The sequence below is a fragment of the Diceros bicornis genome, chromosome 30 (assembly GCF_020826845.1).
Source record: "Diceros bicornis minor isolate mBicDic1 chromosome 30, mDicBic1.mat.cur, whole genome shotgun sequence".
NCBI classification, from domain to species: Eukaryota; Metazoa; Chordata; class Mammalia; order Perissodactyla; family Rhinocerotidae; genus Diceros; species Diceros bicornis.
In genome coordinates, this window is record NC_080769.1 from 12,316,967 (window position 1) to 12,334,819 (window position 17,853).

General features: G+C 44.6%; 1 protein-coding gene across 1 annotated transcript in view; it reads right to left on the minus strand.

Annotated features, from left to right (window-relative positions):
• Positions 1–17,044, minus strand: part of LOC131394472 (adhesion G protein-coupled receptor E1-like) — a 46,348-nt gene extending 29,304 nt beyond the window's left edge. Inside the window, exons 1-6 of the mRNA XM_058525846.1 lie at positions 17,005–17,044; positions 14,837–14,899; positions 10,806–10,838; positions 5,415–5,561; positions 2,964–3,119; positions 2,811–2,840 (exon numbers count right to left, since the gene is read on the minus strand). Coding sequence (XP_058381829.1) covers positions 2,811–2,840; positions 2,964–3,119; positions 5,415–5,561; positions 10,806–10,838; positions 14,837–14,899; positions 17,005–17,035 — 460 coding nt within the window. The 5' untranslated portion in view covers positions 17,036–17,044. The remainder of the gene's footprint in view (positions 1–2,810; positions 2,841–2,963; positions 3,120–5,414; positions 5,562–10,805; positions 10,839–14,836; positions 14,900–17,004) is intronic.
• Between the last annotated feature and the right edge of the window lie 809 nt (positions 17,045–17,853).

Sequence of the window (17,853 nt, forward strand, 5' to 3'; positions counted from 1 at the left end):
TCCATTTATTTGGAGTGGAAAGTTTCTTTTACATCTCCAATCAAATTCCCCAAACCTCTCAAAACACCTTGGGAGGATGATTCCACCACAGTGGAGGCTCACAGTCCTCTATCTGTGAAATGGGTGTAGAATACAACCAGTACCATCAGGTTGTTGGGAGGACTGAATGAGCACACGAGAGGGAGAGCTTAGAACCTTGTCTGGGATCCTTCCTCCAGGCTTTTGTACCTGCTGTTCCCTCCTCCTGGAACATCCTTCCCCAGACACCCAATCTCTCACTCCCTCACTTCCTTCAGATATTGTCTCAAATATCAGCTTCTCAGCGTGGCCTTTCCTTACCGCTCTGTTAAAATTAGAATCCCATCCCCAGAACTCTCTATTTGCCTTTCCCGCCTTATTTGTCTTCATCTCCTTTAACTATCCCTAACACACAATATGTTCATGCATCTATTTTCTGTTATCTATCTCCCTCCACACAAGATGACAAGTTCCAGGAGAACAAACATTTTCCCCTGTGTTATTCACTGCTGTATCTGCTGTCCCTAGAATAGAACCTGGTGTACTGTAGATACTCATGAAGTATTGGTCGAAGGGTGCAGGAATAAATGAATGTATGAATGAATGATTCAGCCGAGACCCGCCCTGACTCCTCTCCCACCACTGCTGTCTTTGCAAACAGAATTGGACCTGATTCCCCAACAGATCCCTCCACCTACCTTCACACTTCTCTCCTGGACCGTGGAATCTCGTGTTTCCACTGCTGGAAACAAATCCTGGGTTGCAGACACAATAGTACCTTCCAGGACTGTTGTGGCAAGTCGCATGCTCTGTGCAAGCTCTGGGATCCACACATTCATCCACATCTAGACAGTGGAAGAGAAAACCCGGCTCAAGGTAGGGGAGGAAATGAAGACAGGAGACTGCAAGTGGAGATTTGCTCTACATGTTCTTATCTTGTGGCACACAGCACTGAGGCTCCCCAATACCCACATTTTTGCCTTCTTCCTAACCTCCCTTGCAGTTAGGTCAGACCATGAAAATAAATTCTGGCCAACAATATGTAAGGAAAAGGGTGACAAATAATTTCAAAATGTAATGATGACACGTTGCACAAATGGCCGTAGTCTTTTTTTCTTGGCATAGAGAAAAAAGTACACTATTTTTTCCTTTGTTTCTTTGTTCATTTGTTTGTATCATCCATCCATCTGTCCATCCATCCATCCGTCCATCCATCCATCTATCCAAGCAGCTGTCCATCTAGCTGTCCAACTATTCATCCATCCAAAAAATATCTGCCAAGAGTATGGTACTTCAGTGGCCACATATATACCCCTGTATCCACACCTCAGAGTGCAAGTTATGCAGTGTGATGTGACTTTGCCACTCCTCTCTTTAAATATGGAGTTTGTTTCCCACTCCTGAATCCAGCTGTCCCTATGACTTGCATGACCAATAGAATGCAGCAGAAGTGATGTGGCAACAGTTCCTAACTTGGACCTCTAGACGCTTATTTGCTTCTAGATGCCCATGCTTTGGGCCTCCTGATTCTGCCACATGAACAAGCCCTAAACTAGCCTGATAAAGGATGGAAGACATGGATCATCCCAGATGAGCCCCAATCAGGTGAGATAGCCCAGCCCAACCACAGTTGACCACAGACACATGAAGAATGTTTGAGACCCAAAGAACTGACTGGCAGAGCCCAACCTAAACCACCAATGCATGGAATCAAGAGCAAAATGAATGGTGGTTGTTTTCGCCATTGACTTTCAGGGTGATTTGTTACTCAGCAATAGCTAACTGCTACAAACGGACTAGAAAAATCAGAGATGACTTCAAATATCTCTGACTCCAAGCAAAGGGTATGTGATGAGGGCTGGATCACTCCATGCCCTGCTGGATGGAGTCACCCTTCCTATAAATGAATGTGGAGAACAATAGAACCACACTAGACTCAGGGAGATGGAGCCCTGGTGTCTTGGTGAGAACGTTCTGGCTGTAGTGTGGAGGATGGACTCGAAGGGACAAGACTGGAGAAAGGGAGAGACAAGAGGGGATGCTGCTGCAATACAGATGAAGCCTGATCCATGGATGGAGAAGAGTGGAGAGATTCAAGACATATTTAGCGGGTAGATTCCCCAAGACATGGTGACTGATTTACTATGGAAGGATAAGGAGGATGAGGGTCACTGTCAGGTCTTAATTCAAATACCTTTTAGGAAAAATGCTGAGGTTTGGATCTGAGCTCTCCCTGGCACAGATTTTCTCTACCTCAGCACTACTAACATTTGGGCCTGGATCATTTTTAGTTGTGGGGAGGCTGTTCTGTGCATTGTAGAGTATTTAACAGCATCTCTTGCCTCTACCCACTAGATGACAATAGCACACACAACTCCAACACCACCACCAGTTGTGACAATCAAAAGTGTCTCTAGACATTGCCAATGTCCCCTGGGGATAAAATCGCTCTAGGGACAGAGCCCCCCATTATTCGCAGGTACTGCCTTATCCACTGCTTAACTCATAGTAGGCCCACAACAGAAGTTCAAATCCTGATTCTTCCACTTAAGAGCTATTCATCCTTGGGCAAGTCACTTCACCTCTCTGAGTCTCAATTTTCTCATTCCTAAAATCGGGATCATGATCCCTGCCTCACAGGATCATCAAATGAGGTGATTCTTAATCAAGTAGGTAAATTAAGAAGGGCAGGCCCTCTTTGACTTCACAGGTGGAGTTGTTAGAGAAGAACCCATCTTGACAGCTGCAACTGTAGCTTCCCAAGGAGTTGGAACACTCAGAATGCTCTGAGCAGATCCCACTGGAGAGGAATTCATTGATGTCTGAGGAGCAGTGGAGGAGAGTGAGCAGACACAAGATTGGGTGTCTATGGTGAGAAACACAGGTACCCAACTCAATGGTAGCTGTCCATGAAAGACCCACGCCTAAGAGCTTGAGAGCATTACCTGTACAGGCAAAACGACCTGGCTTTCCCGGGTTCCAGTTGTTTCCAGTAGGAGAAGAGAAACCAGGCAAACAGCTGCACTTGTACCTCCCTGGCAGGTTTTTGCAGACTGAGTTGTGACCACATTGTAGGGGGTTTTGAGAACATTCATCTATATCTGGATAGAGAAAGAGTCAGAGTTACAAAGTTGCCTCATCGTGTGTATTTTCCAAAGATGGTTGAAACAATGTTTTCATCCCATATGTCCCTCCTTCAGTGTGACTTTGGTACTCCATCCATCAAGCAGTGGGGTCTATATTCCCTATCCTTGAATCTGAGAATGCTTGTGACTATGGTGGAAGTGATACTGGTCATAAAAATACCATGTTGGGTCATGAGAATATCACGCTAGGTCATAAAAATATAATGTACTTCCTTGTTCTCTTGAGATGCTCAGTCTTGGAACTCACCTTCCATACTTTGAGGAAGCCCAACCAGCCATGAAAAAGCAGCTCACATGGAGAACTAAGACCTCCAGCCCACAGCCCTGGAGGAGCAGCCAGCCAACAGCCAGCGCCACCTTACCAGCCAGGTGTGTGGGCCCTCTTCAAAGTGAATACTCCTGTCTCCAGTTGAGTCAACTCAACTGACGCTGTGGAACTGATACACTCCATCCTCTCCAAACTCAGCCCAAATAGCAGATTCATTCATGAGCAAAATAAATGATTGCTGTTTGCAACTAAGTTTGCAGGTGGTCTGTTACTCAACAATAGATAAGTTGAACACCTTGAAAAGCCACCTCTAGGATATTACCCATTGAAGAACCCATGGAATTGTGCAGTCATGGTACCATGGCATGGCCCTCCCCAAACCTCCTTCACCCCTGCTTTTCCCAGTCATCCTAAATAAACACTTGTTATGTACTTGTTATGCAAGCACAACTTCAACACAAGTGTCCTATAGCTACCTCCCAGTCAACTGCACCTCTCCTAGAGAGAAATATGGAGCTGCCACTGTACATCAAGATAAGATCAGAGGGATGCTCATTCAGCTTTGTTTGAAGTTGTAAAACATTAGAAACAACTACGTGTCTGTCAACATGAGGATGATTGGAGTTCACTAAAGAATAAGGTTCATCTTCCTTCATTCAACAAATATCTATTTAACTCACAATGTATCAGGTACCACAGTGAGGGGTCAAAGACATACCGGGGACAAAAACATTGCTGTGGTATCCATCATTTTCTAGATGGGGAATGTTGATTTCACCGCAGATTTAAACACCAGGGCCCACCAGCACTACTGAACTGACTGAATAACCCATTAACAGTAGCTCGAAGGTAAAGAAGGATGTTTGGGGCTCCCTGGAAACTACAGTGATAGAAATGAATTATCTTATTCAGAGCTCAGCAAATTATATACCACTGGTCAAATCTGGCCTATCACCTGTTTGTGTAAATAAAGCTTTATTGGCACACAGCCACATCCATTCATTTTTGTATCATCTGTGACTGCTTTTGCACCACAACTGAAGCACTGAGTAGTCATGACAGAGATCATACAGCTTGCAGTCTCTAAAATATTTAATATCCGGCCACTTACAGAAAAGTTTGCCAACCTCTGGTCTTATTCAGAGGCATAATCAGATCTTTACTGTCAAGAGGAGCATTGAGGTCTAAATATAAGGAATTCAGACAGAGAATTTAGCTCCTTCTGGGAATTATGTTACTTTATTTTATTTATGTTACTATAACTCCTGATACTGTACATGTGCTTAGCACACTGCATACATTATTGCATTTAATCTTTCCAACTATCCTTTGAGATAGATACTCTTATACACCCATTTTACAGATGGAAAATTGAGGCTTAGAGAGATTAAACACATTTCCCCACACCCCTTAACTAGAGTGTGGCAATTAGGTGATGTGGTTGAGAGACCACCATTAGAGTCAGAAAGACCTGGGTTTGAATCCCAGTTCAACTACATGACCCTAAACAAATCATTTCAGCTCTGCAATCCTCAGTTTCCTCACCTGGACAATGGAGATCATCACAAAACCTACAGTCAATTTCATGTGACAGTGCACATAAAGCCCTTCTCACGGAGTCTGGCACTCAGTAAATGTTAGAAATTCTTATTATCTGCATGGAAAGGTGACTAAAGGCACACCCCTAGAATGAAATCAGTGGTTATTTCTGAATGTTGACAGGCAGTAGGATTTTTTTTTTTTTATTTTCATCCTAGTGCTAGTCTGTAATCATTGGAAATTTTAGTGACCAGGAATCATTCTCATGACAGAAATAAAGGAAAGAAAGAAGGAAGAAAGGAAGGAAGGGAGGGAGGAAGGGAGGGAGGGAGGGAGGAAGGAAATAATATAATACTTGGGGAATAAAGAAAAAGTACTTACATCTGCTACCCAGCTGGCTTCCACCTGATTTCCCGACAACCTTTGAGGGGATGTGAACTCACCTTTGCATTCCACTCCTGGGCCCCTGAACTGTGTCTCTCCGGTGCTGGACAGGAATCCTTGTTTGCAAGTGCAGTAGTAACTTTTTGGAGTGTCGGTGCAGGTTGCATAAGCTGGGCAGACGGTGGTATCCACACACTCATTCGTTTCTGGGCAGCACAGAAGGAAGAGTTTGGGTTAGCGCACCAGAGCGGGGCTGCGAGGGAAGCCAGCGTTCGAGAATGAAGACGAACACTGTGGGTTGAATTGTGTCCTCCAAAAATATTTGTTGAGGCCCTAAACCCTGGTCCCTGACAATGTGGACTTATTTGGAAATAGAGTCCTTGTAGATGCAATGTTAGTTGCATCTTAAGATGTAAGTTAAGATGGAATCATACTGGAGTAGGATGGTCCCTTAATGTCATACGATTGGTGTCCTTATACGAAGAGGAGAAGACGCACAGAGACAGGCTTAGGGAGAACACCATGCGATGACGGAGGCACCGGTGGAATGATGCACCTACAAGTCCAGGAATGCCTAAGATTGCCGGCAACACCAGAAACTGGGAGAGAGACACAGAGCGGATTCTCTCCTAGAGCCTTCAGAGAAAGCACAGCCCTGCTGACACCTTGATTTCAGACTTCTGGCCTCCAGAACTGTGAGAGAACAAATTTCTGTTGTCTTAAGCCACACAGTTTGTGGTTACAGCAGCCCTAGGAAATCGCTCAGTCAAGGACCTTACAGACCCTAGACTTTGCCACTCAAAGTGTGGTCCGTGGGTGGGCAGCATCAGCATCGCCTGGCATTTTGATGGAAACAGAAACTCCCAGGACCTGCCCCAGATCTACTGAATGGGAATCTGCATTTTAGCAAGATCCTCAGGTGATGTGTGTGCACAGGAAGTGTGAGAAGTACTGATCTGGACTCTTGCTTCTCCAAGTGTGGTCTGCAGACCAGCAGCATCTGCCTCACCTGGGATCCCCGGGAGACCTTGGAAAATCAGATGCTGATTCAGCTGGTCTGGGGGACCTGAGTTTCTGCATTTCTAACAAGCCTGTGACTGATGCTTATGATGCCGGTCCATGGGCCACTCTGTGAGCATCAGAGCTCCAGACAGAAGAGTATGCGAGTCAAAGCTGCAGCATTTGGAGCAAGGACCACCTGGGTTAAAGCTCCCACAGGAAACATCAAAGCAGGGAATGGTGGCTATTCCCCCACACCCATCTCCCCCTCTTTCTTTTAATAAAATGACCACCCATTTAAGCTTCAATTTCAGCTTCTCTTGCAGCTACGTGTGACCATGTGGCTAAGTTTCAGCCAATGGAAATTAGCAGAAGTGATATGTGCACCTTTTGGCCACGCCTTTAGAAAGAAGGAGCATGGTCTTCACTTCTCCTTTCCACTTTCAACTGGGCTGGAACATGGACAGAATGAGGTGATCTATCCATAACCGTGGGGATGATGCTTTGGAAAACCTCCACACCGAGGGACGGAGAAACAACAAGACGGAAGGCACCTGGGAGCTGAGATGATCTCAGACGAGGTAGCCCTGTCACCTTGTTCCATCCCAAAGTGGAGATTTATGAGAGGGTGAAGAATAAACTTCTAAGAAATAAACATTTTAAGTTGTTGTCATTTGGTTTCTATGGAAACAGTCAAAACTACATCCTAGCCACCCCAGCCCTGGAACAAGTGGAATTCACTTCTCTGTACCTTGGTTTACTTCTTTAGTCCTCAACTCACGTCCATTGAGTCCCCAAGCCCCATTGATTCTTCCTCCCAAATATTCGACATCTACCTGTGTCTCTCCATCTCCATGGCTATGCTTGGTACAGATCTTCCTCTGGATGCTGCATTCCCTACATCCCCTACATCCCTCACTGTTCCCTGCAATCATCTCTGAAGGCAAATATGATCATCCACCCCCACCCCTGCCCACAATACTCTCTGTTGCACTCAGAACTAAAATCCAAGTTACTTAACATGACCCGCAAAGCCCCCAGTGACCAGACCCAATCACATCTCTCTTCACTCTCCATTTCTAGTCTCCCCACCACAAGGCCTTTGCACATGCTGTTGTCTTTTCCTCTGCTTTGCCTGGCCAGTTCCTATTCACTCTACAGTTCTTGCTTAAATGTCACTTCCTTTACTCCACCATACCTCCCTCTGCTCTTTGTTTATGGCATTTATAAAAATTATAATTGTTGGATTATTTGAGTGATTAGCTTTTTAGTGATCATCTCCTCTACCACACTGTGAGCTCAAGGAGGACAAAGCCACAGGTGGGGGCAGGCTTCCAGGTGCTAGGGAAGGGACTCACTTGACACTATCAGTCCTGTGGTTGGCAGAATAATGGCCCCCCGAAAATGACCACAACTGAATCCCTGGAACCTGCAAATATGCTATGCTACATGGCAAAGGGGAATTAAGGTTGCAGATGGAGTTAAGACTGTTAATCAGCTGACCCTGAGTTGGAGAGATTAGCCTGGATTATCCAGGTGGGACCAACATAATCACAAGCATCTTCATAAGTGAAAGATGAAACCAAGAGAGGCAGAGTCAGAGTGAAGCAATGTGAGAAAAACTTGACCAGCCACTGTTGGTTTTGGAGATGGAGGAAGCGGGACACGAGTCAAGGGATACAGTTGGCTTCTAGAAGCTGGAGAAGGCAAGAAAACAGATTCTGCCCTAGAACCTCCAGCGAGGAATGCAGCCCTGCTGACACCTGGATTTCAGCCCAGTGGGACCCGTTTCAAACTTCTGACCTCCAGAACTGTAAGAATACGCTTCTGTTCTTTCAAGCCACCAAGTTTTTGGTGACTTGTTACAGAAGCAATAGGAAACTAATACAACTTGCATTATACGGATGTGGAAAACTGAGGCTCAGAGAGGTTGAGGAACTTGCCCAAGTGCACACAGCTTGCAAGAGGCAGCGCCAAACCTGTCAAAGCCCGAAGTGCATTATTTTCACTAATTCTGCATGAGAATAGGTCTGGCTGGAAATGGAATAAATTTTCAGGCAATTTCTAAGATAATTCTACATAAAAACTTTTGTAATTGGTTGTTTCAAGTCTGTCGCCCTGACGGACTGTGAGCTCCCGGAAGAGATGTGTGACCATCTTACTTACTACTGCATCCTGAGTGCATAGAATATTGCCTGGTGCATGGTCTGTGCTCAATAATCAAGACCTCACTGAGAAGGTAACATTTGAGCAAAGATCTGAAGGAGGTGAGTGAGCTAAGCAGCTATTTAAAGCAAAGGAGGGATGGCCCTGTGGCTTAGCGGTTAAATGCACGCCCTCCGCTGCTGGCTGCCCAGGTTCGGATCCTGGGCGTGCACTGACTCACCGCTTCTCCGGCCATGCTGAGGCCATGTCCCACATACAGCAACTGGAAGGGTGTGCAGCTATGACATACAACTATCTACTGGGGCTTTGGGGGAAAAATAAATAAAATTAAAAAAATAAATAAATAAAGCAAAGGCAACAGCAAGTGCAAAGGCCCATTGGCAGGGTCACACCTGGTGATTTCACAGAATTACAAGGAGGCTGGTGTGGTTGGAGCACAGTGGATAAAGAGAACAGTAGGAGGAGGTGACATGGCCAGATCATGCAGTATCTGCTAGACCATTGTAAGACTTCAGCATTTTATCATAGTGAGATGGGAGCATGGGAGAGTTTTGAGCAGAGGAAGGACAGAGCATGACTTTAACATGATCCTTCTGGCAATTGGTTGGAAGATGCACTGTAGAGGGACAGAGGCTGAATGACCAGGGAGGCGGTGACCACACTTGTCGAGGCGAGTAATGGTGGTGGATACAACCCAGGTGGGAGCTATGGAAAGCTAGGATTCTGGATTTATTTTGAAGGTAATGTTAACAGGATTTGCCAGTGGATGGGATGTGGGGCGTGAAATAAAGAGAGGTCAGCGAGAATGCCAGCATCAATTGGTAAGATAGGACATCATGGGAAAGCTCTTTATAAAGTGCCATAAAAACATAAGGGATGGATTATCATTATTAGAGTCTTGAGAGCCAGACTCTTTGCTCCCTACAGGATGCCTTGTTTATTTCCCTTCCCTGCATGATGCCTCAGATAACATCTTTCTTCTCATTTCCAGCTTCCTCTTTCAGCTACAAAGGCAACCTATCTCTTTGCAGACTTCCGGCACATTACCACTTGTGGTCTCTCAACTCTGAGCTTCCCATAACTCACAACTCAATTTCTCACAACTCATATCCACCCAAAACTAGAATAGCAACCCAGCCCTGTGTGAGTGGGCACCTGCCAACCTCTCCTGCTCATCTCCTATCCTATCCCATCAGCCACGCTCACTTTCACTCAGTTCTCCAAATTCCTCTCACTGTCAGGATCTTTGCACCTCACCCTGCAGATCTTGAGACTTGCCAGCCACCATAACTGTGTGAACCAATTCCTTATAATGGAACTTTATACACTCACACACACAGATATGTGTGTGTGTGTGTATATATATATATATATATCTCTCCATCCTATTGGTTCTGTTTCTCTGGTTAACCCTGACAAACAAAAACACCTACTATACGCCAGACACTATTCTAGGCACTGTGGATTCAGCAGTGGAACAAGACACACAAAATTCTCCACCTTCACAGAGCTGATAATCTGGAGAGCTGGGGATGAGGGATACAACGTCAAGAATGGAGAAATGACTGAGAAGATGACACGTAAGCTGAAACACAAAGAAGGTGAGAGAGGGAGCCACGTGTATATGCAGGGCAAAAGCTTTCTAGGCAGAATAAACTGTACATACTAAGGCCCTCAGGCAGGACCCTGCCTGGCATGTTGGAGGAACAGCGAGGAGGCCTGTGTGGCTGGAGAGAGTCAGTGAGGGGAAAAGAGGGAGGAGGGGAGGGAGGAGGAGAGGGAGGAGGAAGGGGAGGGAGGAGGAGGGGGAGGGAGGAGGAGGGGAGGGAGGAGGGGAGGGAGGAGGGGAGGGAGGAGGGGAGGGAGGAGGAGGGGAGGAGGAGAGGGAGGAGGAGGGGAGGGAGGAGGAGGGGGAGTGTTAACATAATGGAGCGCTTACCATGTTCCACGTACCACTCTAAGCACTGCCCGTACACACCTCATTTAATCCTCATCAAAACCCTGTGGAATTACCTCCTCTTGCCCTCATTTTGAAGGAAACTGAAGTCTTGGGGAATTTACTGAACTGCCTGAGGTCCCCAAGGCAATGAGCACCAGAACCAAGATTTGAACCCAGGAAGAGTGACTCCAGAGCCCCCCTCTTAGCAACTCCACCTGGAGGGGAGTCCTCACAACTATCCCATTAGGTAGGGGTCGTCCCAATACCCACTAATCAGCTGATGAAACCGGGAGATGGAAGTGCTTGCCCAAGGCCTGATTGCCTTCAATCTGGGGGAGTTTCTTACCAAAAGCCGTCCCTGTCAGATTCAGCAGCCGACCTGCAAGCAGAGGACAGAGAAGTGATTAGCTGCCTCGGAGATCTGGCCATGAGCCACCTGCTCACCCAGCCAGGCTCCGTATTTCCCTGGGGGCCAAGGTCACGGTGGCAAGTTCTGGAAGCAGGCGTTGGTATGTGATGAAGAAAACCCAGTCTCTTCCTGGAGATTTACCTGCATCAGCTCAGGAGTTCTTCACACCTTGCCAGGTAAGACAGGTGGGACAGTAGCCACTCTTGGCACCACCCCCATCCACTGTACCAGGTTGGCACACTCGTCTGTTTCACTGGTCCAGAAGCGATGACAGACAGATGCAGGAGTGTAACAGCACAGCCATCCCCTTGCCTCTGAGCAGGTGAACGTCTCTGGTGCAAATCACACTCTAGAGCTCCGGCGGGATGGGCTGTGGCTAAGCCTTTCCTGAAATGCCTTCTGAGTGGCTAGTTTCTCCCCCTGCCCTATCCTGCTTCCCTCACTCCTGCAAGTGTCTGCAAGTGTCTCCTGAGAGCCCTCTCTTCATAAATTACTCACACCAGAATCCCCATCTCAGGCTCTGTTTGGTGGAAACTAACCAAAAGATGATGGTAATCCTTATTTTTGTTTCTTTTGTTTTTATCTTATTTTAAGAATGGAATAATTGCTTCTTGTAAAAATAAATCAAGCAATGCAGAAGTGTATAAAATTAAACGTGAAGATCTCCCTGTCCCCTATCCTTATATTCAGAGGTAACCATTGTGTAAAGCTTAGAGTGAATCCTTCAAGGCTTGGGTCCTAGTCACAAAATCAACCATGCAAATATAGTATCAAATAGAAATAAATTTATAAATTCACATAATTTTCTTAACACAAATGGGATCATGCAATCTACAATCTGCTGTGCTCTCTAATACAGTAGCTACTATTTACACTTAAAACTATTAAAATTAAATAAAATGAAACATGCCATTCCTCAGTCATATCAGGCATTTTTCAACTGCTCAATAACCACATGTGACTAGTGGCTGCTGTGGATCTATAACATGTCCATCACCATGGAAAGTTCTTTTGGGCAGCTCTGTTCTATTTCTACTTGCTCTTTCACTCAATAGTATGTCTTGCAAACCAAGAGAAGCAAAATTTGTCAAGCGTTGAAGCTGGACAATGGGCACATGGCCATTTGTTATACTATTTTCCCTGCCTCTGATTGTTTAATATTTCTATAATAGAAATTTAAGAAAATAATACATTTTGGACAACTTTCCAAGTCAGTCCCTATAGACCTAGCTCATGCTTTTTAACAGCTGCATGGTATTCCATTGTATCCATGAGCTATAGCTGTGCCAGAGATAGCGAGGTAGCCAAAGATCAAACAAAAACTCCACGCTCCCCTTTCTATGGTGTGGAATTGTCACTAGGAGGCAGCTGCCCAACCATGGACTACATTTCCCAGCTCACCTTGCATCCAGGTATGGTCATGTGACCGTGAGAGGAAGTGACATGTGTCACGGCCAGGCCTAGGCTTTTATCAAGTGGGTGTGCCTTCTCCACTGTTTCTTTCCCCTTCTGCCGCTGTCTGCAGAAGACTCTGAGACCCTAGCTTGGCTGAGCCCCAATACAGAAGGATCTGGGTCCCTGAATCATCACGTGGAGGAACCCACTCACTAGCCAGAAATATCTGCATTGGACTCTTAAACAAACAAGAATTAAATTTCTTTTTATTAAGCCACTGACAGTTTTGGGTTTATTTGTTACAGTAGCTTGAGTTATTCTAACCAACACAACAATTGACCCAACCAGTCCCTGAGTGTAAACAAACATTTAGTTTAGACCAGGTTGTTACCAGGATAGTACTAACATGCACACCCTTGAGTGTATAGTGAGATATCTCTCTATGTTATATGACCATTTCTTTGGAGTAAATTCCTGGATGAAGAATTGCTGTGTCAAGTGTATGTGCATTTTTATAACATTTTACTAAGTGTAATATATATATAGAAAAGTGCAACTATCATAAGTGTACAGTTCAATGAACTCTCACAAAGTTAATACACCTGTGTTTATGGATTTTTAATCCTGATAGTACCAAATTTTCTCAAAGGTTAAGCCTTTTGAATTCTCGTTTATAAATTTCTTGTACATCCCTCTCCCATACTTTTCTCACACTCTCTATGTGGCGCACATATTCTTTATTTATCCACCTAACTTCCCCACACTGTGCCAGGCTTGGGCGGGGTCCCAGAACTGTGGAGATTAGTACAATCTCTTTCTCACCAACCAAAGGCTTTCTGGGCTCAGGTTTATTAAAAATTTTTATTAAAGACTTTTTTATTATTTAAAAAATGATAGTTTTTTAAAATCAAGGATGACCTTTTTGGAAATATATTGACGTAATTTTCTCTTTTCCACTTATAGGGATGTGACCCCCCTCCTCAAACCCATTCTGCCAAAGGATTTCATCTCATTCAGGAAAATTTCAGATGTCTTAGCTGCAGACACACAATGACAGCCAAACGATAGTGTTCAGATTTTCATTACCAAATTGGGTTTTTGAGTTCCCAAGAAGACAATAGTCTTGAAAGCAAAGCCTTACAAGATGCATAAGTTTGGGGGGTCTAAAGTACAGAATGGTAACTATAGTACACAATACTATATTATATTCTTAAAAGTTGCTGAGAGTAGATCTTAAATGTTCTCACCACAAAAAAAAATGGTAATTATGTGAGGCGATGAAGGTCTTAGCTAATGCTATGGTGGTAATCATTGTGCAATATATAACTGTATCAAATCAACACATTGTATGCCTTACACTTGCACAATGTTATATCAATAAATTTTATTTTTCAATAGCCAGGCTTGGAGGACTGGAAGATAGAGATTTCATTAAGCTGTGGTGTAGAGAGGACTCAGGATATGATGTAAGGGATATACCTGTTATACAGGCAGAAAGAAAACTGTGGGAAGCTAAAAGAGAGATAAGACGAAGAAGACTCACCAGGATTCCTGCTTCTCTGCCATCTCATCTCAAGGCTAAACGTAAGTGTAGATGGGTCACCTGAGAGACTTTCAGATAGGAGTGGGTGAATTTAGGGGCATCAAGGCTAACGGGTGACTTCTCCCAACAAAAGCTTGCTTTCTGCTGTTGCCACATCCAACATGGTGTGGGGGCCAAGGATTAGAACCAGCAGATGGGGAGAGCTAGTAGGTGACCCAAGAAAACTCTTCTGGTTTCTGTAGCCTGGACATGGAAACCAGGAGCTACTCCATGGACCCCTGGGAGATGCCAAGCTTCTGAGAGGATTGAGGGACAAGCAAGAACCAAGGTAGAACCATGCTCCATCAGTAGACAAAGCACCCCACCCAGAGTCCACACTTCACAGCTACAAGATCCCATAAGCTGCACCTATACCAACACCCAGACGCCATCTTGGGAGGAACAAGAGCAGGGTGAGAAATTTTGAAAGATTAAGTCTTCACACAATATAAACTGGGTTTTCCAAGTAAGACTAAACCGAGAAACTGAGACATTGAGAATACTAAGAGCTGACAACGTTTTCCTCCTCTATCCAACAGGAGCTTATATGGAAGATGAGAATTCTTAATTAAACATAAAAAATGTATTTTTTTCACATTGAGTTGTAGTTTGCTTAAATTTCATCCCAATACCCACCACACTACCATTTATGAAGTTCTTATTACACATACCAGGTGGTTTACAAAGTTACCTCTTTTGATTCAAGATTCACAACATCCCTGTGGGATAGGAACCTTGTTATCTGTATTTCATAGCTGAGGAAACTGAAGATCAGAGAGGTTATGTGACTTGCCTGAGGTCACACAGCAAGTCTAAGGCACAAAGGAAAGAACCTGGAGTGGGAACCAGGAGACCTGGAAGTTATCCCTTGTTCTGCCACTAACTAGCTCTCAGCAAGTGACCAGCTGTCAGCCTCTGAACAAAAGAATCTCCTCTCCGGAAAACGTCCTCCCACCACATTGGACATATGGATTCTCTTGGACCAACTTACGCCATGCCGCTGATTCCGGTGGGGTTAATGTGACTGTTTCGCACCTACATATTCCACAACACCCTGCGTAGAAAGAAAAGAAAAATACCGTGAAGCAGCAAGAAGCTTTTTGGGCTCAACCTTAAAAATTACTCCTGGCATGGCCTCAGGTTTGATGAGCTTACATGAGAGACCCAATTGAGTGAGAAACATACATTATTTCACATAATCTTCACAGCCACCATTCCTGCTTTTCTGCACTTTATTTTGGTTTTTCATTTTGATTGTATTCATTTTCTTTTCAATTACAAAAACAGCTCCAGCCGGTTTTCAAAGACGTACAATAAAACACGCATTCTCAAAAGGAATGATATCTCCCCCAAAAGGGCAAAACTTGGTTCTTTTGGGAAAGATGAAAAAAATCTTACTCTTTTATGTATAATACACATATAGATATACATATAATACACAAATAGATGTACAGTCTATCTGTGGTATTAAAATTTCATGAAACGGTAGGGCAATTAGTTTTTTTAAATATCTAAAAGGCAGTGTAGTCCTCCAGCATTTAGTTCTTCTCCAACATCATCATCATCATCATCATCCTTATCCCTCACCACCATCATCATCACTATCATCACCACCACAATCATCATCATCACCACCATCATCACCTTCATCACCACCACCATCATCATCTTCATCAGCACCACTGCCACCACCACCACTACCATCATCATCCTCTTCATCATCACCACCACCACCACCATCATCATCATCACCACCATCATCATCACCACCACCACCATCATCTTCATCATCACCATCACCATCATCACCACCACCACCACCATTATCATCACCCTCACCATCAACATCATCAAAGTCATCATCACCACTCTTTGCTGGTTGACTTCAGGGCATAATGAGGGGTGCTAATGGCTAATACCAGTGCTGACACCCCAAAGCATCAACCCTGCATTCCTGCATTTGGAGTCCATGACTTATCTGCTCCTTCTGATGAAGACTTCCAGTCAACCAGTTCCACAGACCCAAACTCCCAACACTCCAACTCACCATCACTAACTGAAATTCTCTTACTCATGAATTATCTCAGAGGCAACCTAGTACCATATTTAAGCATACCAAATCTGGCATCAAAATATGCGGGTTTCAAAATCTGGCTTCACCAATTACAGACCATGTGGCCTCAGGAAAGTTATTTAATCTCATCATACCTAAGTTTCCTCCTTCATAAAATAGGAGAAACTCTACAACAGCAGAGGAAACCCACACTTGTCACTTAGAAAAGATCCCTCATTCTTAGATTTGAACCCATGACCCAAACTCACAAGACATGTCAAGGAAACCACAACATAGAAGATAAACAATGCCAAGAAAAACTGACGCCTAAAGAAGAAGCAATAAGAGGACAGGCAGAAAGTCTCCATCTCATTGTCCTGATCTCAGCACAAATATCATCCCCTCAGAAATGTCTTTCCTGACTTCCGCCTTCAATACAACCCCCAGTCACACTCTATAACAACTTCTTTCATAGCACTTATTATTAACTGAAATGCTTTTGTTTATTATTTGGGGTAGCATAGTGTAGTGATAAAGCATACAGACTCTGGACCAGACTGCCTGGTTTTAAACCCCGACTCCACCCCTTACCAGCTAAGTGGTCTTGGGCAAGATATTTAATCTCTTTTGCTTCAGTTTTCTCCTTTGTAAAATGGAGCTATTGATGACCCAATATCAGAGAAATTCTGTGAAGATTGAATGCATTCTATATTTGAGGAACTTAGAACGATGGTAAGTGGGTGGTTGCTGTTACTGTTAGTGCCTTCTTTTCTGCCCACCCCCTCCCACTAGGATGTTAGCCCCATGAGAGTAGGAATCTCGTCTGTTTATTCACTTCTCTATCCTCACTGCCTAGAACAGCACCTGATACATAGTAGGTACTCAGGAAATACATGTCAAGTGAATGGCTATAAAGGAATTCTGCTCTGACGGATGGAATTCCCTGAGCTAGAGTGATTTTTGTCGAAGGTCCCCCAATAAAGGTGTTTGCAGTGTCCAACCCACATTTATGATCTCTTGGCTGGACGGTCCATGGCCCTCCCTTTTTCCTACAGCCTGTTTCCAGCCCAGGCTTCCCCGAGTGCCCCATTCAGCCTCACACTCACCCCAGAAGAGGAGCAAGATGAAGATCCACATCGTGCTGCGTTTCTGTCACTCAAAGAGGGGAACCTTTTCTCTGTTCTCCGGGTTTTCAATTACAGGAAGTGCAGGAAGAGGGCAAGGGTGGAGCTGGAATTTCTCAACACTGTGAGAATATCATGACCCTTTTTGCTGAGTTGCTCCCACTAAATGAGGAAAGGGTGGCAAACCCCTTATGTTCTCCTCTCATCACTGTGAAGAAAAATTGGTCTGGCTGCTGTGTCACCATGTTCTCTCTCTCCATCTCTCTCTCCTTCCCTCCTGCTCTCTTTTTTCTTTCCCCACCAACATTTACCTCCCATCTCTCATCACCTTCCTCCATTGCACCCAATGATAAATGGGCTTCCACCACTTGACTCCAATGAGGCAAGCCCAAACTCAAGGGTCTCTTCCCAGCCTGCTCCATAAAAATAAGCACCATAGCCATCATGTACCAGGCACTGTGTAGACACATTGCCAACAAAATTTAATTTCATCATCATGTCAACATCGTAAAGTAGGGATTCCCACCCCCAACTATTTTGCCAAAAAATACAAAAGGAAACTGAGGCTTGGAGAAGAGATGTGACTTGTCCACGATTACTTGGACCTGAGATTTGAATCCAGGACCCTCTGAATCCAAAGTCTAGAGTTTAATCATCTCATCTGCCTTCAGCTCTCCACTATATCTGATCATATCCATCATCACCTCAATGCACAACAACACTCCCATCCCATTCCCATCTCCCCAAGCCAACCCAACATACATACATGCACAATCTCATAAATATGGAGGTCTAGTAACACCTTAGTTCGCGTCCCCCATAAGCAGAAGC